This window comes from Vulpes vulpes, chromosome X (genome assembly GCF_048418805.1).
Source record: "Vulpes vulpes isolate BD-2025 chromosome X, VulVul3, whole genome shotgun sequence".
NCBI classification, from domain to species: domain Eukaryota; kingdom Metazoa; phylum Chordata; class Mammalia; order Carnivora; family Canidae; genus Vulpes; species Vulpes vulpes.
The window spans coordinates 116,071,316-116,097,717 of NC_132796.1; the positions used below are offsets into that span (position 1 = coordinate 116,071,316).

At 55.5% G+C, this 26,402-nt stretch overlaps 2 protein-coding genes across 2 annotated transcripts; both read right to left on the minus strand.

Annotated features, from left to right (window-relative positions):
• Window positions 1-4,930: 4,930 nt before the first annotated feature.
• On the minus strand, window positions 4,931-10,634 carry LOC140596135 (melanoma-associated antigen 10-like). Its single transcript, XM_072743528.1, has 3 exons — window positions 10,518-10,634; window positions 5,684-5,860; window positions 4,931-5,443 (listed from the first exon to the last, which is right to left on the minus strand). The coding sequence occupies exons 1-3, from the start codon at window positions 10,632-10,634 to the stop codon at window positions 4,931-4,933; spliced, it is 807 nt and encodes a 268-aa protein (XP_072599629.1).
• Window positions 10,635-10,699: 65 nt separating this feature from the next.
• Window positions 10,700-13,915, minus strand: LOC140596055 (melanoma-associated antigen 8-like). Its single transcript, XM_072743299.1, has 2 exons — window positions 13,787-13,915; window positions 10,700-12,629 (listed from the first exon to the last, which is right to left on the minus strand). The coding sequence occupies exon 2, from the start codon at window positions 12,336-12,338 to the stop codon at window positions 11,322-11,324; it is 1,017 nt and encodes a 338-aa protein (XP_072599400.1). The 5' UTR covers window positions 12,339-12,629; window positions 13,787-13,915; the 3' UTR covers window positions 10,700-11,321.
• Between the last annotated feature and the right edge of the window lie 12,487 nt (window positions 13,916-26,402).

The window sequence follows — 26,402 nt, forward strand, 5'->3', positions numbered from 1 at the left end:
TCCCGGGTCTCCAGGATCGCGCCCTGGGTCAAAGGCAGGCGCTAAACCGCTGCGCCACCCAGGGATCCCCAGGAGCCAAGTTTTTAGGACCCAAGACCTGGCCTCTGCGGGAAGCAGGTGCCATGGACCAGCAGGTAAGTGACAGAGAGGCCCCGCCGGCGTCTCGTCCATACCTCCAGCTCCAGCACGGTCAGTGGCGAGGTGACAGGGGCAGGGATGTGCCCCAGGCCACAGCCTTTGGCCCACGGTAGGTCCTCAGAAATGGGCGGGGGGCCAAGTTCCCGGGATGGACCTCGACACTAGGTCCCCAGAGGGCCGGGCCCACTGTGCTCCCCCAGCTTCCGGGCAGAGGAGCCTCCTCCTCCCCAGGTGGTCCTGGCAAAAAGGTCAAGCTGCTCTTCGGGAGCCCCCAGGCTCCTCCAGGACCTCTGACATCTGGGATGCACAGGGGCCCAGGCAGGGGAGTGGGGGCCCCGGGCCTCCATCAGGAGGGTTCTCGCGGGGTTCGTCCCAGGTCTAGGCGAGAGGAAGCCCAGGCCTCCCAGGAACCCCTGTGGAAGGGCACAGGGAGGCCGAAGCCCCTCCTAGGTCTCCCGCCTCCTGGACGGGGATAACCACACACGCGAGGATTCGGCCCCCAGCCGCTCACCTGCTCTTGCCCCCACACACACACACCTGCAACCATCTCATGCCATGAGCGCCAGGGGGCCAGGAAGGGTCCCTCAGGACCCCGAGGGAAGGAAGCACCCAGGGGACTCACCCTTTCTCATCCCGACTGCAGTGGGGTGTCGCGCCCACTCAGAGCACTCAGGGAGGCCCTGGCCGCTCTTGCTGGCCCAGGGGCTGGGAGCTGGACTGGCATTTCCCGCACTGACTGCTCGTCCCATGCAGGGCCCCGCGCCTCCTGCTGTAAGTGCCTGTGAGGAGCACCAGGGGGCAGGAGGCACCAGGACAGGAGACCCTGGGGTGTGTCGGCACTGGGCGCCTGTGGGACAGGCTGTGCACCTGGTGACCGCGGCCTCTGCTTCTACCCTGAACGGGGCTCCTGTCAGGCCCCTTGGAGCTCAAGCGCCCAGACCCCTTGCCCCTCTGCACACAGGCCAGTAGCGCCCCATGACCGCATTCCTGGGCAGGGCAGATGTTGCTCACTTGTGACCTGGGAGGGGAACAGGCCGGGGTAACACATCCTCAGCGGGAGAGCAGGACCTCCCTCCGCTCCAGGCCCGGGGATCAGAAGACAAGCATCGCCTGGTTCCCAATCTCCACACCTGGGGAAAGCAGGCACAAGACAGACACTAACGACTGTGGAGTCTGTGGCGCCGATGTGGACTGGGCCTTGTACCAACGCACAGCAATGCTTGACTTTGCAGGGAGACTATGCCCGTGTCACCCTTGTGACCATGTGATCCGTGTGACCATGCACAGGGTCAGCCTTGTGGAGTATCCATTGGGGGCAGGGGGAGCGGTACAATGCCCCCGTCCAGCTGAGTGCCCTCCAAGTGCGAAGCCTGGTGGCTTGGGCATCAGGGTCCTCCCTGCTGTCAGTAAGAGTCCAGCTGTCCTCTGGGGAGGACATCGTGGCAACGCTCCACATCCCATGATTGGGGGACCGTGGGAGTGCTGGGCACTGATGTCACCCGCAGCCTGACAGGGACCCCCGCCCATGCGGCCTCTTAGCAGCGCCTCAGAGTCACCATCATTTCTACTTGGATGCCAGGCCCCGGGGCTGTGTGGGGGCAGGACCGAGCGTGTGAGGAGGGAGAGGATCGCACATGCATGGGGCTGGAGGAGCTGTGGCCCCTCGAGGGCCTCCCTGGGATTCAGGCTTGACTCTGGCCCAGTCTGGCCCCTCGTTGCCCAGCTGAGTGGTGACCCATGTCATCCCGCAGGCTCATTGCCCTGGGCAGGCCGCACGTCAGCCACCAGCAGGCCAGAAGGTGAATACCCCACCCAGGGGGCCTCAGGACCCGCACTGCATCCCCACAGGGGGGCGGACCCGGGAACCCTTGGCACACCCCCTCTCCCTGGGGGTGGGGCCAGCTTGGCTTGGCCAGCTCCAGGCCTGAGGACAGGCAGGGAGGCCCAAGTCAGGCCCTGGAATGGCCCCAGGGCAGGTGCCAGCGGTATTTGTCACACAAGGCAGGCAGGTGGAGGCCAGATAGCAGGTCAGAGCCCAGCCAAGGGGGTGCATTCAGAGCAGGCTTGGCCATGGCTCAGCATCGAGGTCTCCTGAGGAGCAGGACCATGGCCGAGGTGCCTTGTGCCAGCCTGTCAGGCCACCAGCTCAGGGCATTTACATAACGTCAGGACTTCCTGCTGGGGACAGGGGATGTTGTGCATAATCCACCGTGGCCTGCTGACAACTGCCAGACACCTGGCCGCTGTGTGTGAACACAGACATTGTGGGATAGGACCTGGCATCCCGGAGATGCCTCCCCAATGACCCACATGTTGGTGCTCGGGTGTCCTGAGTGCTCTGTGTCAGCAGTCCATGGTGGCCTGGATCAAACCCCGGGCCCCAGCAGTCACTTCCCTCCCAGGACAGCATGGAGGGTCCCCGCATCCAGCCGCGACTGTCCCACAGGACCTGCTCCTGGGACTAGCGCCAAGGCCACCAGCCTCAGGATGGCGGGTGCTCCTCCTCCCCCCTCTTGTGGGGCAACGGAACTTCTGCACTGCCTGCCTCCAGGGGACCCAAAGGCCCTCCTGGCTGGCTGCTTGCAAAATCCTCATGTGAGCCTGGGGGCCTGTGGGGTGTGGGGGAGCATCCCAGTTACCACCGCCGTCACCCACTACACTTTCCTCTGCTCAAAGTGCCCATTTCGGGACCCTAGGGACCCCGCGGGTCTGGGGATGGCTGATAGGTACACACCCCGTCTCTGCCTCAGCCTCAGAGAGCCAACCTAGCAGTGGCCATCACGAGGACACCAGCTTCACAGAACGATGGCTATGACCCAGGAGTTCTCTGACAATATCCACCTGGCACAGTCGCCAGGGTCACCAGCTAGGAATGTCATTTACCGGCCCCTAGGACACGCACCGCGGGCGGCACAGCCTGGTCAGCACCCCTGGGAGCACAGGTAGGCAGAGAGGGGATCCCCATCTGGGAACACCCACAGCAAGATGAGTGCACGTGAACAGCAGCACTGGGGAGGGAGCGGTTCACAGTGAGGGAGACAGGACCAAGCCCCAAGGTCTGCAGGCTGAGGCCACGGTCAGGAGAGACAGGGCAGGGCGGGCAGCAGGGGCTGTGGGAGCTGCCGGCTGGCCCCAGGAGAAGGACACCCCCAATCCCAGCCCATCCACTCGGCAGTGGGCTGTAGGCCTCCCGAAGGAACCTTGTGCCGGGCCTGAGGGGATTGATGGCTGTGTCTCGGGGACCCGAGGGTCAGGTGGCAGGAAGGACTGCCCACTGGCCCTCTCTGCAGGGCACAGAGACTCGTCTGCAGAATTCCCCCAAGCACCCACCAGCTGTGGGGCAGGTGCTTCCAAGGCAGGATCACATCTCATTGTCACTACTTTGCCCACTCATGTGGCTGGTGGTTCAGGGGCAGTGATCCCTCCTCACTCCTAGCACCTTGCTGCACGTCTGTGGCAGGAACCTCGAATATCTCCACGGCGGACAATGTGCTCTTTCCCCTGATGCACTGCCACCGCCTGGCTCTGCTACTGACCCATTTCAGGAGAGACCGGCACACGGGACCACTGGCAAATGAGGACCGTTAGTGGTTGGGAGAAGGTCCAGCCTTATTGTAACGTCCCCCACCACACCCCCTGCCCTAAGAATTTCCTGTTCCCGTGACATATCCCAGGATGGGAGAGCAAGGGGAACCGAAGAGAAACTGAGCAGAATGAGCTGTCTGCACACGACCCTCCCAGACCACAAGGGTTCAATGGCCGTGACCCCGGGGCAGGCTTCTTGCCCCTCTGGGGGCAACCCGGAGCTCCCACAATTCCAGGAAAATCTTGGGGCTGGGGAGCTAGTGCAGGTCTCAGGGCACCCCTCCCTGCCTTCCCGAGCGACAGTGGCCGTGAGACACAGTCCCTGAAGGTGGCGTGACCCTGGGCCCCTCTTGGCCTCACTGCTCACACACAGGGCCTTGCAGGGAGGAGAGCTCAGCTGCTCTGTGGCCGTGAGGGAGCCACCAGCAGGGCTCCCCTGGCCTCAGACAGGACCCTTCTCTCCCGTTCCTGAAGAACCAAGTGAAGGCAGGAGCGCACATCGACGTTACTTTGGAAAAATGGCACATGGCAAGGGTAGAAATGAAAAGTGAACAAGGTTTATTTTCCTATTTCCATACTCCAGCACTTGCCTGCTGCACTCTTGGCCTTTCCAACAGATTCCAACGCCACTGCCCTGTGATTTCATCCAGGACCCAAACAAGGAGGGAAGGTCTCCCAAATTGTACACAGGACATGACAAAACTCTAACTCTTGAGCTGGGGAAGTATGATCACAAGGGGGTGCGTGTCACTCACCCACTGGGCTGGGGAACCTTCTGTCCCAAGGAACAAACATGGGGAGCTTCCTCAAAGAAACCAAGCTCCGGATGCCAGGGTCATTGCAGAGCCCAGGCCCCCAGAGAGGCTCTTGGCCCTGCCTTCCCCCAAACTGCCCTGGCCCTTAACCCCTGAGAACGCCCAGGCATTTCTCTTTACACACCCAACAGGACAACATGGGAGGAAGCACCCTAAGGCCTCCCTTTTTACCGGCCCCACAAAAGCTTGGAAAGGGCCTGGCCACCCTTGGGGCTGCAGCCCCCTCTTCCTTATCTCAGAATCTGTTCTCACAGGACCAGGGAGGACCCCAGGTTTTTGCTACCGACCTGGGGCACAAAGTCCATGACCTGCAAGTTGTTGGTTTCCTCATAGGCCCTGGGTCCCCACAGGAACTCGTTGCGGGCAGGGTCGCTGCCCGCCACCTACCGGCGCTACCGGTAGCCTTCCTGCATCCAGACATTGGTGAGGTGGTCCCCGGGCTCCCCACAGACGATGTGCTCTTGGCCATCGTCCACCCCCCGTGAACCCCAGAGCCTTCCACACCTCCTCCTCGGAGACACATCGTCCTGCAGGAGGATCAACCCCAGGACCAGCCCCAGGAGGCCGGTCTTGGGCAGGCCCCACTGATCGCTCAGCATCCCATCCCAGGTGAGGCCCAGGATGGGGTTGAGGACGTAGGAGTGCTCGCTGGGATCCACTTCAATCACGTCTAGGCCAAAGACCAGCCGCAAGCAGATGGACGCTTCGCTCAAGATGGTGGGGAAGTCGTCCTGGTATTCTGGGGTGAAGACCTCCAGCATCTCTGCCTTGCTGGTGGGCTGCTTGTTGTGATACTTGAGGAGCAGGAATACCACCAGGGCAGCCGTCTTCATGTGGAAACTGCCCTCCACCAAGGGCTCCTCATCTCGCGCCTCCCCTGGGCCGCTGGAGCCAGGAGGCTGGGGCTAGACAAGGCCACCGGCTGCCCCACCATTGGGGGAGCGGTCGGCACTCTGAGAGCTCTGGGGAGCACTCAGGGCCATGGGAGTAGCAGACCCCTCCTCTGGGGGGCCAAAGACCATGCCAGAGAAGGACAATGAAGGGCAAGAGGACAAGGAGAAGGAGGAGAAGGAGGACGAGGAGGCGGGGAAGAGAGGGGGAGGGGGGGAGGAGAAGGAGGAGGAGGATAGAGAGAGATGAGATACGTGGTATGGCGGAGATCGGGTAGATGGGGAAGGTGGAGCCTCCTCCTCCCCTTCCTCCTCCTCCTCAGCCCCAGACAGCTGGGCATCCACCAGGCCCTGGGCCTCCTCTAGGTCTTCTCCCTGCTTCCAAAGTTCTCTGCTATTCCTCAGGGGCATGGTGTCAGATTTGGGCTGAACCTGAAGACAGAGTGGGGAGATCTTGTCAGGGGGCAGCCCGGCCAAGACACCCCGAGGTGCCAGGGCTGACAGGGGACCGTGCCCGGCTCCCCTGCAGAGGGCTCCCCTGTGTTGGGCTGGGAGAGCCCCTGACATCAGGCTCAGAGAGAGCATGCACCTCACCTGGATAAGTGGCTCTAGCTCGCGCCTCCTCAGCTCTGTGTCCTGAAGGACCCTGGCACCCAGAAATCAATGGCACTTCTATACATGAACAATGAGACTGAAGAAAGAGAAATTAAGGAGTCAACCCCATTTACAATTGCACCCAAAAGCATAAGATACCTAGGAATATACCTAACCAAAGAGGTAAAGGATCTATACCCTAAAAACTATAGAACACTTCTGAAAGAAATTGAGGAAGACACAAAGAGATGGAAAAATATTCCATGCTCATGGATTGGCAGAATTAATATTGTGAAAATGTCAATGTTATCCAGGGCAATGTACACGTTTAATGCAATCCCTATCAAAATACCATGGACTTTCTGCAGAGAGTTAGAACAAATTATTTTAAGATTTGTGTGGAATCAGAAAAGACCCCGAATAGACAGGGGAATTTTAAAAAAGAAAACCAGAGCTGGGGGCATCACAATGCCAGATTTCAGGTTGTACTACAAAGCTGTGGTCATCAAGACAGTGTGGTACTGGCACAGAAACAGACACATAGATCAATGGAACAGAATAGAGAACCCAGAAGTGGACCCTCAACTTTATGGTCAACTAATATTCGACAAAGCAGGAAAGACTATCCACTGGAAGAAAGACGGTCTCTTCAATAAATGGTGCTGGAAAAATTGGACATCCACATGCAGAAGAATGAAACTGGACCACTCTCTTTCACCATACACAAAGATAAACTCAAAATGGATGAGAGATCTAAATGTGAGACAAGATTCCATCAAAATCATAGAAGAGAACACAGGCAACACCCTTTTTGAACTTGGCCACAGTAACTTCTTGCAAGATACATCCACAAAGGCAAAAGAAACAAAAGCAAAAATGAACTATTGGGACTTCCTCAAGATAAGAAGCTTTTGCACAGCAAAGGATACAGTCTGAAGGACCCTGGCCTCAGACCGAGGTCTCCGCTGTCAGTTCTTGAAGTCCCTGCACGAGGGAAGGAGGAGGGTCCTCAGGGTGCAGACTGCCAGCCCAGCCCTGGGGCCCAGTGTGGAGAGGAGGGCTGGCACATTCTCTGGGAGGTCTCCAGCAGTCAAGGTGGGGAATCCCTTCCTTACCCTCTCAAAATACAGCCCTGGCCCTGTCCTTCTTAGGCCAAACTGTCCCTGAAACATCACAGGTCCCCAACACTCCACAGAAGGAAGCCAGGGGCCCAGCCGTGGCCAAACCTGCCAAAGTCTCCAGGATCATCATGGATCATGCGTAACGGATGGGCCAGCTCTGGCTTCCATCTGGGCTGGGGTGGGGCACCTCTGGGTCTTCACCTGGACCCCACACAAGGCCTGGGAAGACTCTGCGGCTAGCCCTGAGGCCACCCTCCTTGCACCGTCCTTGCAAGGGCCCCTGCCACGACCCCCCACCAGCCAAAGTCCAGAGAAATCAGTTGGGCCACCCGTCCCGCCCCTCCGCATGGCCCACACAAACGGCTGGGGCAGCCTGGTCCCTAGGGTTCCTGCTGTGGGAACCCACCTCCTCTGCTGACCTGAGTCCACACCCTCAGACCCAGGCCCTCCCCTCCCTGAAACATTATCCTCCCAGGGCCTGCTCTTCCTTCGGGCCCCCAACCTCCCATAGAGGAGACGTGCCCCTCACACCAAGACCATACCAACCCCAGGCCAGCCCACCTTCCTGCCGCCCACCTGCCCCAGGGACAAGTGAGCATGCCACTAAGGGCCAGCGCTCTCCCATCCTCCATGGGCTGCCCACAGGGCAGGGTCCCACTCCACTGCGCTGGCTTCTTTGCTCATGGGCCAGGTGCAGCCAGCCAGGACGTCCCCAAGGTCCTCACCCTGAGTCCCCGCTGGCCATACGCCCTCCACACACACCCTCACCAACCAAACCCGTGGTCCTGCTACTTGGAAGCACAAGCCCTCAGGCCCTAACACTCAGAGGTCGACATCAGGACCGTAGCATGGGCTCATCTAGCACGGGGGCCACCTTCCTCCCTGGACTGCACATGCTGGGCCCCAGGGTCCGTCAATCCTCCCTCTGGTCCTCACCTTCAATCCCCTCAGGCCCCGGGTTGGCCCTGGGCAGTCCCCAACCCTGCTCCTTCCTCCAAGCCCCCAGGCTCTAGGAGACTTGGCTGCCAAGCCAGGGCACGCCCCAGGTGGTCATCGGGCCCCGGGGGCTCCCAGGACCCATTCTAGGCTGTGTCCCTAGGGCTGCAGTGCCCCTGTGGTCCTGGCCTTGGCCACCAGCCTCACGTGGGCCATTGCCCCCCACCCCACCCGACCCCACCGCCTCCCACACCCTGGAGGCAGTGCTCCAGCCCAATGGCCACAGGTGTGGGAGGCCCCGTCGCATAAGCGTTCATGCAGCTCGGGACTCGTCCACTCCCCGGCAGGCTCCCGAGGCTGAAGCAGGGGCAGGGCCTTGGTGTTGGGGGCTCCCTGGGAACCCATTCCCACGGGAGTCTCAGTCCCTCGGGGGTCCTCACCTCCAGCCCTACCTGACCCTAGCCCCCTCGGGCAGACGACCGGAGGCCAGGCCGCTCACACCCAGGCCCTCCCCTCCGCCCAGACCCCACGGAGACAGGGAGTGACCTTCTTTCCATCAGGACCGTGACCCAGCCTGGGGGCTTCCCAGGGCTCACAGAGGGGGCTGAGCTGGGGCAGGGGACAGGCTCCCTGGGCCCCTCTTCCCCACCCCTGCTGGCGGGGCTCCCTGGGCACCTGGACCTCTGCCGGGCTCCACTCGGCCTGCCTCCCGGGACTGACTGTGGACTGGGGTGCAGGGTCCCTCCGTCCTCCATGGACATCCTCGCCAGGAACCCAGCAGGACCTGGGCCCACCCTCTGCCCCCTCAGGGAGGCCCTGCTCTGAACACCAGCCCCCTGGTCTCTGAGACCCCGGATGCGGAAGTGGGGCCTCACCACGTGTTCCCATCCCCCCACCACGACCTACCCTGGACTAACTCTGGGCTGGGGTGGGGGTCCCCCGGGCCTCTTCCGCATCCTCACCGGGATTCCCAGCAGCACCCGGGGCCCTCCCCTCTGCCCTCATGTCCTAGGCCCTGCTCCTGACGCCAGGGGCCCCCAGTGTCTCGGGAGACCGGGATATGGAAGTGTGGCCACACTACCCGAGCGGCCGCCCACCAGAGGGCAGGTCTCCGGTCCTACGGGGACCTCACAGCCCTGGCGACCCTCCGACGGGGTCCCCTTTGTCCCTGTCAATGGTCCATCCCTCGCCTCTCCTTAGCCCTGGACCCTACCACCGGCCCCCTCAGCGTCTGCTCCCCCCACACAAGGCCTCAGGCTCTCGGGTACCCGGATGTGCCAGGCCTGCTGCACCCACCACCACCATCTGGCTCCATCCCGCTCCCCCGCGTCCTTCTCGGGCTGACCTTGGGCCCTGACCTCCGCCGGGTCCCCTCTGTCCTGGGCATCTGTGTCCCTGCCCTCCCACCCCACCCCCAGAGGCACCCCCTGTGTCCCTGCCCCCCTCAGGCCCAGCAAACCTCCCTTCAGCCCCGGCTCCTGAGCTCTGTGGGCTCCGGTCCCCACCCCCACCCCCCGAGTGCATTTCCCGGGTGGCCGCGTGTGTCCGGCCTCCCCAGGGCCGCCCCCCAACCCCGAGGGGGGGCCCAGTGCCTCCATCTCTCGGGGAGGAGTGGAGGCATGAAGGTGGGGTGGGGGACCCCCGCCGTTCTCCCTCAGCTCCTCACCCCACTCCGGGGAGAGCCCGGGCCTGTCCTCCCTCTGGGCAGCCCTCAGCTCCAGGCCCCGGCCCCGCCTTCCCCCGCGTGGATTCTTGGGATTCCGGACAGGCCCCCTCCAGCCGCCCTCCGGGCCCACTCTGGGCGCTACCTGCTCCCCTGGCTGCCGCCAGCCCGGGCCTGCCCACCTTCGCTCTGCGGGGACCCCAATCCGACCCCCACGCGAGGCCCTCCACTCTCTCAGACCTCCGAGGCGGACGTGGCCCACGTGTCATCCGGACCCTGTGCCAGGGGTCCCCAGCGCTCCCAGCAGGTGGGTCCAGCGGAGATGGGCTCCGGGCTGGGGGTCTGGGGAGCAGGCTGGCGGGGCGCTCCTTCAGGCTGGGAGGTCAGGCCACCCACTCGACCTCCCGGGGTTCCTCCCCGGACTCTGGCCGGCCTGGGCCCACCCCACCCCTCACCAGGCAGTCTGCGCGAGTCCTCCTCCCCCCACAAGCCTCAGGTCCCCGCTTCCCGACCTGGAGGCAGAGTGGAGGCCGGCCTCCGTCACCCACCCACTGCTCGCTCCTCTGCTGCACGCGAGGAGTCGCCCGGCCCACAGAGCCCCCGGGTCCCAGGGCCTTGGCCCCTGCAGAGCCTGCCCCGGAGCCGTGCCCCCCTCACCCTTTAGCCCCTTGGGGCTGGCACAGGCCTCAGGGCACCCCTGCCACCTCCCTGCAGGCGGCCTCTACACTCCCCGAAGGCGGCGTGCCCCCGGGCCCCTCATGTCCTCACTGCTCACACACAGGGCCTTGCAGGGAGCAGAGCTCAGCCCTGTGTGGCCCTGGGGGAGCTGCCAGCAGGGCGCCCCTGGCCTCTCGCGGGCCCTTTCTCGTCCATTCCGCCGGCCCCGACCCATGACGGAGAACACGGGTCCGGGTTCCTTGGGCCCTTGCAGAATGAACGGGCCAGGAGGCACAGGAAGCCAGAACAAAAGACTTTTCCTTTTTATTGGCTGCACGACCCGACCCGGTCCTTTGACCCCTCCGTCCTTGCTGCTTCCCAACCCATTTCTGTCCCAATGCCCTGCCTGGGATGAGGATCCGGGTGGAACCCACACAGGGACGAAGGTGGACTTGGCCAGCTGGTTTTCAGGACAGGATGAAACTCTTAACTGTTGAACTGGGGGATGTACAGAAGTTCGTCTGGGGTGGGGGGCGGCTGCGGCGGTCCTGGCGGGCGGAATGTCAGTGGCACACGTAGCCTCCCAAGCTGATGAATCCCCCGAATCCGAGCAACGATGTGCCAGAGCCTCCTCATGTTAACCAAGCTCTCGATGTCCGGGTGGCGGCAGACAACAGGCCCCCAGAGTGGCTCTTCACCCTGCTTTCTGCCCCCAAGCCGCCCTGGCCCTGCACCCCTAGAAAGCCCAGTGGTCTGTCTTCTCCAACACAAACACACAAACAAACACACAAACACACACAGGTAGACCCAGAGGCGCCCACGGGGAAGAAGCAGCAGAAGGGATGCCTCCCTTCGTGCCCATCCCGCGGGAGAAGCTGCCGACCCCACCAAAGGCTGGAGAGGGCCGGGCCGCCTCTGGGGCTCAGACCCACTCTTCCTCATCAAACGGGGCCAGGGAGGAAACCGGCCACCTGCTATTAACCCATAGCACATACTCCATGACCCGTAGCTTGCTGGTCTCCTCGTGGGCCCTGGGCCCCCACAGGAACTCGTAGCGGGCAGGGTTGCTGCCCGCCACCTGCCGGTACTCCACGTAGCCTTCCTGCACCCAGACGTGGGTGAGGAGCTCCCTGGGCTCCCCATAGATGACGTGCTGCCTGCCGGCAAACACCCCTATGACCCCCAGGGCTTCCCACACCTCCTGCTCGGGGGCACAGTCGCCCTCCAGGAGGATCACCCCCAGCAGCAGCACCAGGAGTCCGGTCGTGGGCAGGCCCTGCTCACCGCTCAGCACCCCATCGTAGCTGAGGCCCAGGACGGTGACCAGGACGTAGGAGTGTGCGACGGGGTCCACTTCCTTCACTTCCACGCCAAAGACCAGCTGCATGCACTCACAGGCTTGACCCCAGATCTCGGGCCAGGCATCCTGCATATCTGGGCTGAGGACCTCCAGCACCTCTGCCTGGCTGGTGGGCTGCTTGTCGAGATACTTGCGGAGCAGGAAGCCCACCAGGTCAGCCCCACTCATGAGCATTGCGTCTCCTCCTTGGGCATAGGGCTGCGCATATTCGGGCACCTCCCAGGGGTTCCAGATCTCCTCCTCTGGGCCACTGGGGCCAGCAAACTCCACCTGGCTCCAGCCACTAGCTGCCCTGCCACTGGGGGAGGGCCCGGCACTCTGAGGGCTCTGGGGAGGACTCCAGGCAGTCTCAGACCCCTCCTCTGGGGGCACAAAGAACAGGCCAGAGCTGGACAAGGAAGGGGAGGAGCAAGGGGAGGAGGAGGGGGAGGAGGAGGAAGAGGAACACAGGTAGGGGTAGGGGGAAGATGAATCTTCGTCTTCATCCTCAGCCTCTGGCAGCTGGGCACTGACCAGGCCCTGGGCTTCTCCCGGGTCTTCTTCCAGCTTCCAGAGCTGACTCGTGTGCCTCAGGGGCATGGTGTGGGCGTGGAGCTAAAGCTGAAGACAGCGGTGGGATGGCTGGTCGGGGTGCAGTTGGGCCAAGAGAGGCCCCGTGCCAGGGCAGAGAGCGGGCCGCATCAGGATCGGCTACACAGGAGGCCCCTGCGTGTTGGGCCGGGCGAGTTGAGCCCCTGGCACCAGGCTCAGAGACCACGTGGACCTCAGCAGGTCCCGCGACACAGACCTGCTATGCCTCCTTCACTCTGTGACCTGAGGGCCTCCTGCCGGCCACCAAGGCCCCTGCTGCGCTGCCAGTTCTTGGAGCCCCTGCAGGAGGGAAGCAGGGGGCACCTCAGGGTGCAGACTGCCAGCCCAGCCCTGGGCCCCCAGTGCACACAGGAAGGTTGGCTCGCACTCTGGGAGGTCCCCAGCAGTCCCAGTCCCCTCCTTGGCCTGCCAGTGCCCTTGGCAGGGCCTGGGACCCAGGCCTCTGTCTGCGGTCCAGAGGCCAAAGTGTCCCCACAAAACCAGGCTGCCCCGACCCTCCCCATGAGGAAGCCAGGGGACCGGCTCTGGGCAGGCCTGCCAAAGGTCTCCTCTGCTGACCTGAGTGCAGACCCTCAGGCCCAGGCCCTCCCCTCCCTGAGCCCAGGGATCTGGAGAGGAGGAGGGTCTCCTTGGGATAGGCCACACCCCGGGTTCTCTTCCCAGGGCTGCCAGGGAGGGGCACCCAGATTTCGGGGCCATCCCCTCCTGGGCCTGAGGGCTGGCTTGGGGGCCACTCACCCCTTCAATGTGCGGTGGGCGGGGGTCCACCGTCTGCCCCCTCAGGGAGGCCGTGCTCCTGACGCCAAGGGCCCCCAGTCTCTCGGGAGACCCAGATGGGGAAGTCTGGCCGCCCGGCCGCAGGCAGGTCCCCAGCCTGCCCAGGGGGCCTCCCAGGCCTCCCATCCCTGGCGACCTCCTGCCAGGTCCCCTCTGTCCTGGGCTCCAGGGCCCCCGCCCCCGCCCCCACAGGCACGCCCTGTGCCCCTGCCCAGCCCGGGCTCCTGAGCTCCGGGGGCTCCGGTCCCCACCCCCAGCCCCCGAGGCGCATTTCCCGGGTGGCCGAGGGTGTCCTGCCTCCCCAGGGCCGCCCCCCAGCCCCGAGGGGGGGCCCGGTGCCTCCATCTCTCGGGGAGGGCGGGCCGCGGGTGGACGCCTGAAGGTGGGGTGGGGGACCCCCGCAGTTCTCCCTCAGGTCCTCACCCCGCTCCGCGGAGGGCCCGGGCCCGTCCTGCCTCCGGGGGCCCGAGGCCACTGCCCCAGGCCCCAGCATCCAGGCCTCAGCTCCACACCGAGGACGCCGAGGCCCCGCCTTCCCCCGGTGGTCTCTTGGGGTTCCCGACAGGCCCCCTCCGCGCCCCGCCGCCCTCCGGGGCCCCTCCCCTGCCGCCCTCTAGGGCCGCCCCCCGCCCTCCCTCCGGGGCCCCTCCCGGGGCTACCTGCTGCCTGGCTGCCGCCGGCCCGGGCCTGGCCTCCTTCCAGGGGACCCCAGTGCGACCCCCCGCACCGAGGCCTTCCGCGCTCTCTCAATTCTGACGCAGAGGTCGGCCCACGTCACATCACGCCCTGACCCCGTTGCCAGGGGTCCCCACGGCTGACAGCACGTTGGGTTGAGATGAGCTCCAGGCTAGGGTGGGAGGAGGGAAGCGCGCCGGCTGGCAAGGCGGGGGCCCCCTGTCCTCCCTGGGCTCCTGCCCTGCACTCGGGCGGGCTGGGGCCTCGGCTCTCTGCAGACCTCAGCCTGTGCCCCTGACCCCGAGCCTCTCAGGCCCCGACGTCCCCGAGCGCCTGAGGGATGGTGGCTGCGGCTCGGGCCCCACCCCACCGGCTCTGCAGGTCCCGGGGTGGCCCAGGGCTGCTGGCAGGGGCACAGCAGGGTTCGGTGGCCCCCAGCGTCCTGGGACAGCTCGGCTCTCAGTCCTCCCCCAGGAGGCCCTCATCAGGACACAGGCCTGCCTGCAGCCTGTGCAGCTGCCTCTGCCTGCAGCCTCTGCACAGGCCTGCCTGCAAGCAGCTGCCTGCTGCCTGCAGCCTCTGCTGTGCAGCCGCAGGGCCCATAGCCCCGGGGCAGGGGCAGGGGCAGGGGCAGGGGCAGGGTAGGGGCAGGGGCCGCGAGGAAGCGCCCCTTCCCATGGGGTCCCTTGGCCAGCAGCCAGACTTTAGGAACATCCTGCTAAAGGTTTACGTTCCTGGGGGCGGCCGAGCAGCTGCAAGGGTGTCTAGGGGCGTCCCGAATTGCGGGGCCCACTGCAGGGGGTTTTCCCCTGACTTGCTGCGTCATCGGGAGAAACACACCGTCCCTCTCTACCGAGTGTGTGTCCTGTGCACGCGTATGTATAAGGTGTGCAGATTATATGTGCTGGTACATATGCAAACGTACGTACATATCACGTAATACCGACGTTGACACATGTGTGTGCGTCTGTGTTCACGTGATACAGGCATTTGTATATGTACCTATATATGTGTACACTACATATATATACTTTATCAAAAATACCTTTTCTTACTCTGTAAATTGCTCTGATACTCCCTACTCTATTTCAGGTTGATTCTGTATATTCTACTTAAGTGATTTTGTTAAGGGGCATTCCTGGCCACTAAGATGATTTCAGGTGCTTATTTGCATAGACTCTAGAGTCCAATGCCTCAATCATCCTGTCTTTCCCTGTGTCCTCTTAGCACCCCAGGGCTAAGGTCATGTGTACTCTGAGGTCTTGCCTCAGATTTATGCTGGGAAGCAGAAGGAGAAGTTGGAAATTGCTCCGCCTATCAATCCTGTCATCTGCATTGATGCAGGCTGCATTCCCTCCCCACATCCCTGATGTTCCCTGCATCCACAACCCAAACTCAATATCCAGCTCAGCAGTCTTCAGGGTCCCCCAAGGCTTTCGCCTCATTTATTGTTTGTTTGGACGTTGTTTATTCTCTGTGTGTTTTTCAAGACTTTCATTTCTTTTTCTTTTTTTTTTTTGTTAAGGTTTTATTTCTTTACCCATGAGACACACAGAGAGAAACAGAGAGGCAGCAACACAGGCAGAAGGAGAAGCAGGCTCCACGCAGGGAGCCCGATGTGGGACTCGATCCAGGCTCTCCAGGACCAAGTATCTGCCCGAGACTTACTTTTTTTTAAGTGAGGTTTTAGTTGCACAGAGATGAAAACGGAAATTCCTTCCTCATCGTATTCTGATAGAAGCTTTTCCCATTAGCTAGTGTTGAATTTCTTTCAAAGGAATTTTCTATACCCAGTCGTGATCAGATGTTTTTAGATCCATTCTTTTGTCAATGTAGATAAATACAGTTGAAAGATTTTTCTAACGTTAAGGCAGATTTCTGTTCACTGGGCACCGCCTCTCGTCCCTTTCCTTCGCTACGATTTTGAATATGCATATACTTATTCAGGATATTTGCTGCTATATGAGTGCTTTTGGCTTAAGCGTTCTTTCAAGGTGGATTTCTCCTCTAGCATTTGCATCCAGGAGCACTAGCGTGGGACATTTAATTGAAAACAATGCCCATATTTTTCTTTAGTTTGAAGGAGTTTCGCTAAGATGATGACTTCTCCCCAACCATTTGGTCGAATGAGACCACAGGGCATCGGGGCGGAGGGGGGGGCGGGGAGTCCAAAGTGGCGGAGGAGTTGAGAGACCTAAGTTCCTCTGGTCCCCGGAATTCAGCGAGACAGCTACTAAATCATTCTGAACCCCTGAGAACTGAACCGGACATCTACAAAAAGAATAGCTGCAACGCTACAAAGAGAAAAGCATCCAGTTTCTGCAAGATAGGAGGTGTGGAGAAGTGAAATGGAGGCGATACATGGGAAGATGGGGGGGGTGGCAAAAGGGAGGCGATACATGGGAAGATACGGGGGAGCAACAAGGGGGTGAGCTCCAGCAGCCTCCACCAGAAAGTGATGGAGCAGCAGAGAGAGCAGAATCCAGACTTTAGAAGTCGGCTCTGGTGAGGGACGGCCCTGCCTGCCCGGTGCTCAGACAGTGAAGCGGGTGCAGAATCCCAGGTGGGACAGCGTGGTCTCAGGATCCCCCGGGGTCACAGGAACACTGATGGTGCCTGAGTGCAGCAGAGCTCCCAGACATGGGAGCAGGGAAGCCGGCTGCAGGTAGCGAGCCCAGCAGCGGGCTCTCAGCCAGTGGTGACCATAGCCCCAAAACCCAGCAGGGTCAGTGGGTCCCAGCACCCTTAGCACAGAGGCTCTCCGAGCAGAAGCCCAGCAGGCGGCTGAACCGGCAAGATCCCCTTGCTCCCCCTGGGGAGGAGCAGCGCACAGGTCCACACAGCAGGAATCTGCAGGGTTTGGAAGGCGAAGCAGGGTCCGTGCCTGAGATGGAAACGCTTGGTCACAGGCTGGGTGAGCACAGTGTGCGGTCCGGGACCAGGGAGACAGGAGTGATGGGTTGCCTTTCACTGGGGGTGCGCTAAGGAGCTGGGCTTTCTGCCCTGGGGCTGGGGATGAGGAGGCCACCACTTTCGCTCTCAGCCTCTAAAGCGGCCTGCAAGGTCTTCAGGGAACAAAATCCACAGAGAGCAACCCGGAGCAGATTACTTAGCCTGGCCCCCTGGCAAGGGCGGTGCTCGCCCACTCGGGGCAAAGACCCCTGAGAATCAGCGCAGCATGTCCCTCCCCCAGAAAGTCAGCAAGAGCATGCGGCCCAGACCAACTTTACCGAACACTGAGAACCGCAAAACTCCAGCGCTAGGGGAATATAACCTATTCAATTCACAGCGTTTTCCCCCTTGATTCTTTGGTCTTTCCATTTCATTTTTTTTCCCTTTCCTTTTGCAACCAACTTCTTATTTTATCAAACTTTTAGGAAATATTTTTTAGTTTTCATTCTTACATGCTATCCTTCCATTGTTTTTAATTTTATCTGGGTTAGTTTTTTTTTTTCTTTACACCTTTGGGGTGCAGTTTCTTCCACCAGGCCAAAATACACCTAGTGTACGGTATATGATTCTGTTTTCTTCACCTGTCTCCTCAAAATCGCTTTTTTTTTCTTTTTTCTCCTTCCTTGTTTCTTTTTTGTTAAGTTCTTTCTATGTTCTGTCTCCCCTTTCTGATATTTCCCACTAATTTTTTATATTCCCCAAATGAATGAGACAAAGACTCCTAACGCTGGGAAACGAACTAGGGGTGGTGGAAGAGGAGGTGCGCAGGAGGTGGGGGCGACTGAGGTGGGCACTTGACGGGATGAGCACTGGGTGTTATTCTATATGTTGACAAATTGAACACCAATAAAAAATAAATTTATAAAAATAACAAAAACTAAGGTCTTTCTAAATTTTCATCTTTACAGTTACATTCTATCCTGTCAATGTATTTAATATACATAATATATATACAAGGTTATTTTTTTTACAATTTTGAAGCCATCTTTTTTTTTTAATTTCGTTTATTTATTCATGACAGACCACAGAGAGAGGGAGGCAGAGACCCAGGCAGAGGGAGAAGCAGGCTCCATGCAGGGAGCCTGACTTGGGACTTGATCCAGGGTCTCCAGGATCACACCCCAGGCTGAAGGTGGCGCTAAACCGCTGAGCCACCTGGGCTGCCCTTCTTCACAATTTTGAGATGTAGTTTCTTCTAACCGAAGGACATACACTCAGAATATAGTGTATTGCTCTGTTTTCTTCACCTGTCTGTTGATATTTCTACTTTTTTTCTCTTTTAATTTTCATTTTTACAATTGCATTCTACCCTTTCCTTGTATTTAATTTGTTTAGTACCTATAAAAGTTTTACTTTTGTTACGATTTTGGGATTTAGTTTCCTAACAAACGGACCAAAATACACACAGGATCCAGTGTATTACTCTATTCTCTTCACCCGTCTGATTATATTCTCTCTTTTTAATTTTTCTTTTCAGTTCTGGGTCTCTTGTGATTTGTGTAGTGTATATTTCTCTGGGGTCATTGTTGCCATTTCAGTATTTTGTTCTCTCATTCATCGATTCTTCTCTGCACAGATGGAAAAAACCTCATCACATAAAAGAGAACCAAAGGCAGTACTGACTGCCAGGAACCTAATGACTATGGACGTAAGTAAGCTGGTAGAAGTAAAGTTCAGAATAATGATTATAAAGATACTATCGGGGTTTGAATAAAGCATCAATGACACTAGACAAAGCCTTTCTGGAGAAATAAAAGAACTAAAACCTAATCAAGTTGAAATTTCAAAAGGGCTATCAATGAGAAGCAATAAAAAATGGAGGCTCTGACTGCTCGGATAATTGAGGCAGAAGATAGAATTAGTGACATAGGGCAGCCCCGGTGGCTCGGCGGTTTAGCGCCTGCCTTTAGCCCAGGGCGTGATCCTGGAAAACCCTGGATCGAGTCCCATGTGGGGCTCCCTGCATGGAGCCTGCTTCTCCCTCTGCCTGTGTCTCAGCCTCTGTCTCTCTCTCTGTATGTCATAAATAAGTAAATAAAATCTTAAAACACACACACGCACACACTGGAGGAGCCAGAAGTGGCATGCCTTCTGTTAGAAAGCACTAAGAAGCACACAGTACCACCGAGGAGTAATGATCTCCAGAGAAAGTTGAACTTGCTTCTGGCCTCCAACTGGGGTGAACGTATAGTGACAGGAAATACAGCTGTCTTCAGGAGAAGAAGGCACAGGGTCTGCTCTGTGGCGAGAGCTCTGGGCATCTGCAGGAACGTGTTTGCTTTGTTTTGCATCCCGTGCGCTCAAGAAAGCCACCATTTCCCTGCCTACCACAGTGATGCCACAACACTGCCTAGTAGCCCTGCCTACTCACGTGTCCTGGGGTTCGGGATGGGCCACAGAAGGTTTTACAAATAGCCAATTCACACAGCACATGCCCATTGATTCCAGAGGGCACACCCATGTTCACATATGACCATAAAAAGACTTCCCTAGCGAAGGTAGAAAGGAGGGTAACTAAGATTGGTTGCAAGGCTACTTTCAAACCCAAAACACTCCAACCACTAGGATTTCTCCCCATTGCCAGAATGCAGGTGCGCTCCTTCCCTTTGCACATACTGTTCCCTGCATCCTGAGGTATCGGAGATACTTTACTTGCAATGAGAAGGGATCTTGCTGTCGGTGCTGTCCTTCCTGATAATGCCAAAGGCCAGCCTCCTCGTGAGAAGGCATCAGACACACTCAGAGGGATATTCTACTACAACTGGACCAGTACTCCTCAGAAATGTCAATGCCATAGATATAAGCAGAACACTGGCCTTCCAGAGATGTCCGCATCCTAATGCTCACAGCTGGAATATGTTAAGTTATACTTCAAAGTGGAATTAACACTGAAGATGGAATTGAAATTACCAATTCCCTGACCTGAAGATAGGGGGATTGTTCAAGATTATCCAGGTAGACCCAATGTAATTTCAATGATCCAAATGTCGAAGGAGACAGTCATGTGAGAGACTCAACTGCCATTGCTGGCGTTGAAGATGGAGGAAGGGTCTATGATCCAAAGATGATGGTCACCCTCTGGGTTCTGGAAAAGTCATGAAAACACATTTCTCCTTGGAGACTTCCCAAAGCATCACAGCCCTGCTGATGGCTTGATGTTAGCCCAGTGAGACTCTTCTGGGGCTTCTGACTTCCAACATTTCTGTTGTTCCATTAATGAATTTGTGCTGCACCACTAACTTTGTGGTGATCTGTTACAATAGCAGTAGGAGGGCAGCCCCGGTGGCACAGCGGTTTAGTGCCATCTGCTGCCCTGGGTGTGATCCTGGAAACCTGGGATTGAATCCCAATTCGGGCTCCTTGCATGGAGCCTGCTTCTCCCTCTGCCTGTCTCTATAAATAAATAAATAAATAAATAAATAAATAAATAAATAAATAAATAAATCTTTAAAAAGACAAAAACAACAACAGCAATAGGGAAGTATTTCTGGTTCAAAAACAGGAAATACGAAGGAGCTATCTCATATTGGAGGAGATGAAGCGGGCATAATGACTGCCTGCAATGTGCCATCCAGGGTTGCAAAGAAAAAGGGCACATTCCTGCCACTTTGCCCCCAGGGCTCTTGCCCCGTGGCCACTTTATGGTCCTTCCGACTGTACCACCACTCTGGGTAAATGCAGGTGCCCAATTGGGACATACACAGGAGTCTGATGCTGACCTGTAGAGACAAGACCACCCATGAGGACAGTGCATGCCTCCCCCACATTCCTCCTTGCAGGATCAAGCATCCTATCCCCCACAATGAGAGAAACAGAGGGACAAGGTTGAGGGACTGGGTCCTGACAGTTGGAGAATGGCCAGCACGATTGGGAGTGTAGGAAACTGCATGAGGCTATTTCTACAGAAGCCTCGGGAGTCAAGGACTTTGTTACCACACTGTGAGCTCACAGAGCACAGTCCACTGTCTTCTCTTACTGAGGGATATAAGTCAGGCACACATGTTTTCCTAGGTGCAAGTCTCCGGATTCTGCACCTTAAGGTGCAATGCTGGGGTGGAGATGTTCAAAAGAGAAGCTGCCCCACAGGAAGCTGCCTGTCCCCAGTGGTTCTTCTCAGAGAACTCTTGAGTCATAGCCACCACTCTGTGCAGTTGGTGTCCTCGTGGAGGCCACTACCACGTTGGCTTTCTGAGGTTGAGCCAGATAGGGAGTGTGGATCTGTCAGCCATCCCGACAGCTGCCTGGGACCCTGGGGTCCCGAAACGGGCCCTTTGAGCAGAGGAAAGTGTAGTGAGTGACGGCGGTGGTCACCGGGATGCTCTGCCACACCCCTCAGGCCCCCGGGCTCACATGAGGATTTTGTAAGCAGCCGTGCAGGAGGGCGTTCGGGTCCCCAGGTGGCAAGCAGGCTGTGCAGAATGTCGGCCACCCCACAAGAGGTGGGAGGAGGAGCGCCTGCCATCCTGAGGCTGCTGGCCTTAGCACAAGTCCCAGGAGCAGGTCCTGTGGGGCAGTCACGGCTAGATGCGGGGATACCTCTGCTAATGTTGCTTGCTGTGGGGAACTGGTGGGTCACAGTGTTCTTACTCAGAGTTGAGAAGGACTGTTGGGCTGTAGCAGCTAGGACACCCCTGGCCCTCTACCCCCTTTGTTGGAGTCATTCTGGGGTGCATCTCTTTAGCCACACCCTCCTGTGTGACACATGCAACCCAGGCCCTGAGTTGTTGAAAGCAGGACAAAGCAAGTCAGACAGGAGCTCACCGACTTAGAGGACTCACTCTCGGTCCTAGTCTTCCAGATCTGAGAAGCCTCTGCTTTTTCCCAGCCTGAGCGAAAGGCCTGCTCTACACTCTGGTCTCCTTTGCGAGGAGTTGAACTGCTGCCTGGTTCTTGCCAGACCTGCCCTGTGGCAGACACCCGTGCAGGTGTCTTAAGGCCCTTCGTGGGCAAATAAGTACTTGCAGGTCTCCATCTGACATCATTGAGAGCCTCCTGCTAAAATCCGGGGAAGACAGCTGGGAGGCTGGGCTAGGGCAGGGGTTGCAGGGCTCGAGGAAGGAATGGATTCCAGAAATGTCTATGCGATGGAAGAATGCAGACTAGAGTATAATGCTGGCTTGGAAGTTAAAGGAGGGGAAAGAAGTGAAGAAGATTCAGGAAGGTTGTGTTCCACACTGCCTGGTTTTGTGTGCTTGTGTTTGATTTTCCTATGAATCTTTCTTTTTCTGAAACTTATCCATTACCTTTTGTTCAGTTGCTCTTTGCCCTTTTTATTTTAAAAACTTCAATAAATTATTAATTTTAAACTATTTTGTTTTCGACTTGTAAAAAATTTGCAAAGATAGTACAGTTTTTATATGCCCCTCACTCAGTTTCCCATTATGACGGAAAGCGGAAGCAGTTGCTTCTGTCAATGTGGTACATTTGTTACAATTAATGGGGTAATTTTGACACTTCATTTATTAGTATCTGAAGCCAAACTTTACTCATACTTCAGCAATGTTTACCCAGAATCTATTTTCTGTTCCAGGATCCCTGCCAACATACCGCCTTACATTATTTCTAGCGTTTGGCTGTGGCAGTTTCTTTGTTTTGAGGAGCTTGACTCTTTTGGGAAGGAGTGATTAGATATTTTGTACATTGTCCCTCACTCGCAATGTTTCTGATGTTTTACTCATGATTGGTCTGGAGTTCTGTGTTTTGGGAAAGAAGGCCACAGCGGTGAAGTGCTACTGTCATGACATCCTACCAACACTACATTCCAGTAGCTTCATTTATCACTGATGAGGTTTACCTTGATCACCTGACTGAGTTAATACCTCTTAAGTGTCTCCACTGTAAACTTACTGGTCTCAGCCACCTTTGCATTCTGTCCCCTTTGGAAGAAAGTCACCATATGTGGCCCACACTTCAGTGCTAGGGAGTTATGCTGCACTATCTTCAAGTGAGCGTATCTGCGTATATATGAGTATATATGCGTAAACCAGAATTGTTCTCCAATGGAGATCTGCCTATTTCCCCATATTTATGTATTTAATAAGTCAACTTCTTTCATCAGTATAGACACATGAGCATTTCTATTACACTTTAGGTTAAAATCCAACACCATTCTATATATTTGTGTTGTTTAACTTGTTCCAGGTTTGGCCACTGGGCGCTCTTCCTGTTAGCTCCCTCTGTGTATACCTTCATCATGCCCCTGGAAATGTTTTCATTGGTTTGTTTTTATGTATTTGGTTTTTTTAAGCATTTCTTTATTTTCAGGCACTACAAGGTGCTTCCGGCTCAACTTGCATATTTCCCTGTCCCATATCTAGAATCAGCTATTTTTCCATGGAGCCCATGTTCCATTTACCGTAGAATAGTATGAGAAACCTAGGTCTGTGCACTAAGTACGCACATTGCATCTGGGGCCATTGCTCCTCGGGCTCCTTGGCTGACAGAGGAAGAAATTACATGTGTGTTCACTACCCTGTGTGTATTCACATTTGTATTCAAATTTTAGATGTAATCTATATGTGTATTAAGCTACATAAAAGTTTTTACTGATGTTTTTGGCTCTAATCCTCAACCACATAAATCACTATAGCTTCCTCCTCTACAGTGAAAAACCTTGAGATTTGGAAGTTGTTTATATGTCAGTGTCCTGTTGTCTCTGATAGGTAGCCCAAAGGCTTGGTTACCTCTGATCGAGCTGCTGAAATAGAATTTGTGTATGTGTAATGCAGCAGTTCACCTCCAGAACTCCATGGAACCTCATCGAAGTTATGCCTGCCTTCTAGCCTCTGGACTCTGATAAGGTTACCTGGCCCCCGTCTATGGAGCTCTTGAAAGGTAAAGAGTACCCGTTATTTGAGTGTCTGAACTGATGAGTACATATAAATATCCGTGAGGACAAATTTCTTATGCCAAAGAATTCCAAATCCTTATTAATGTAGATAATCTCCCACTCAAGAAGATGAAACTTAATCCTTACTCTTTACCTGTGGCCTGCACATCATCACTTACTTCCAGATAATGACGGAAAGATAGAGAAAAAAACCTTTGGTGCAGAAGCTTAACCAACACCATCTCAGCCAGATGATCAAGATCACCCTCATCAGGGATGAGTCATATTGATAGAATGTACCCTTGATAGGACGTGATGAGAAGAGCACTTGAAGCCTAGAGGCTTCCTCCCCCAAACTCATAACAGCAGCCTACTTATGAGAAAGACACCAGACAAATACAAATAGAGGGATATTCTACAGTATGCCTAACTAGTACTCAAAATCGTTATCATCAAAAGGAATGGAAAGTCAGAGAAACTGTCACTGCAAAGAGGATCTTAAGGAAACATGACAGTTACATGGAGTGCAGTATACTGGACATGATCTTGTAACTGGAAAAGGACATTAAGTTAAAACTAAATATAAAAATATAAAAAAAGGGCATTAGGTAAAAACTAAATATAAAAATATAAACATATAAAAAACTAAATATTGACATCTTTCTTAATCTAAGCATTAAATGCTATTTAGAAATATAAATATTAAACAAACAATGATTGGATTAACTATAAATGTTAAATAGAAATACACCTGAAATAAAATAGAAGGGAATGGAGAAGAAATGGGTAGGAAATATCAGAAAGGGAGACAGAACATAAAGACTCCTAACTCTGGGAAATGAACTAGGGGTGGTGGAAGGGGAAGAGGGCGGGGGTGGGGGTGAATGGGTGATGGGCACTGAGGGGAGCACTTGACGGGATGAGCACTGGGTGTTATTCTGTATGTTGGCAAATTGAACACCAATAAAAAATAAATCTATTATTTAAAAAATCGATATGAATACGCATATCATATGAAAACAAAATATAAAACCTATCTATCTTAGAGAAGGTATGGCCTACAAAGCAAAAATGTTTATTGTCTAGCATTTTATGGGAAATATGTCGACCACGGTATAGAGATAACGCGCATGAATGTACGGAGGGATTTATCACGTAGGTCGATGGAAAACCCCGGCCCAAAGCTGAAACCCTGTGGCGGAGCCTCAGCAATAGAAGGGCAGATACCTTACATAGGGAGGGAAGGTAACGTGTTTCTCTGCAAAGAAAAGCTTTGGTACCAAAAAGTGGGAGGTAACTACTTTGCTATTTTTCTCTCAATTATCCCACCACTTGGCCACCGAGACCAATCCGTTCAATGGAATACTCAACAGAGTGGGGAGACTATAGATCCCCTACTAGTTAGAGGACAAGGAAAGGAATGTCCTAGTAGCCAGTATAGGAGGAAATGATGAATGGGGCAAATACCAGCAAGGGATCAAGTTCCCAGGGAAGTCCTCATTTTACCTGAGTTGTTCATGCTGGAATCTCACCACAAGTAGGATGCCAAAAGCTTGGAGAGGAGCTCAGTCTGGCCCTGGGGTAGTCAGAAACACTATGAATCCAAATACCATTGCTCTATCACGGCAAAATGCACGTTTATTTCAAGCACATACGGAGCATTCCCCAGGATCGACTACATCCTGTGTCATTAAAATGTTTTTTTAAATTTAAATGATCCAGGGGCACCTGGGTGGCTCAGCGATTGAGCGTCTACCCTCGGCGCAGGTCATGATACCGGCCGGGATCCTGGGATCGAGTCCTGCATCGGCCTCCACAAAGGGAGCCTTCTTCTCCCTCTGCTTATGTCTCTGCCTCTCTCTGTGTATGTCTTTCATGAATAAATAAATAAAATCTTAAAAAATATATGTAAATGATCCAGAGGATATTTTGTGATAATAAAGGACCAAAGAAGAAATCAAAGAGTAGTGGAAGAACAAGGAAAACCTCAAAAGAGTTGGAAATTAAACAGTATACTCTAAAATCATCCCTTTTTCTAAGTTATGGTGGAAACAAGTTATTGATTTGAGATCTTTCTTAATCTAAGCATTAAATGCTACAATTTCCCCCTCGTAACACTGATTTGCTGCATCCCATAAATTTTAAAACTCTAGCCAAAGTAAAAAGAAGACGTACATTACCAATATCAGAAATGAAAGTTGGTATCACTGCAAGCCCACAAGCCCCACACTAGACATTAGAGAAAAAAAAGAAAAATACTAAGAACAAATCTATGTACATAAGTTCAAGAACTTAAATGAAACTGTAGAATTCTTCAAATATCAGTAACTACCCCTCAATGAAATTGCATATCCTGACCAGTACCATAGCTATTCAAGAACTAATTTCATGGTTTTAAATTTTTCCAAGAAAGATATCTTTAGGACCACCGGAACATCAAAAAATAAAGCAGAGGGGCACCGGGGTGGCTCAGTGGTTGAGCGTCTGCCTTTGGCTCAGGTTATGATCCCAGGTTCCTGGGATCAAGTCCTGCATCGGGCTCCCCGCAGGGAGCCTCCTTCTCCATCTGCCAATGTCTCTGCCTCTCTCTCTGCGTCTCTCATAAATAAATAAATACAATATGTAAAAAAAAATCAAGCAGAAACTGTTAGAATCAACCTCAGTAAGACTCTGGAAAACAGATTTGTAGCTACCCTGCCACCAAGATTGTGAGCTGCTTGTAGCAAGGATCACATGTCATAATCTATATTCCTGAGCCCAGCATGGGCCTTTGGCACTCAGTACAAAATCAGGACATGTTTGCTAAATAACATCATCTC

Coding starts and splice junctions, on each gene's coding strand:
- LOC140596135 (XM_072743528.1), bottom strand. CDS start 10,634: ATGGGTCGGGGCCGGCGGAATGGACGAGAAAGGGCCCGCGAGAGGCCA. Junction 5,861..10,517: donor CTCCCTGCAAGGCCCTGTGT/GTGAGCAGTGAG, acceptor CTCTGTCTTCAG/GTTCAGCCCAAATCTGACAC. Junction 5,444..5,683: donor CCCGATCTCCGCCATACCAC/GTATCTCATCTC, acceptor GGCCTTGTCTAG/CCCCAGCCTCCTGGCTCCAG.
- LOC140596055 (XM_072743299.1), bottom strand. CDS start 12,338: ATGCCCCTGAGGCACACGAGTCAGCTCTGGAAGCTGGAAGAAGACCCG.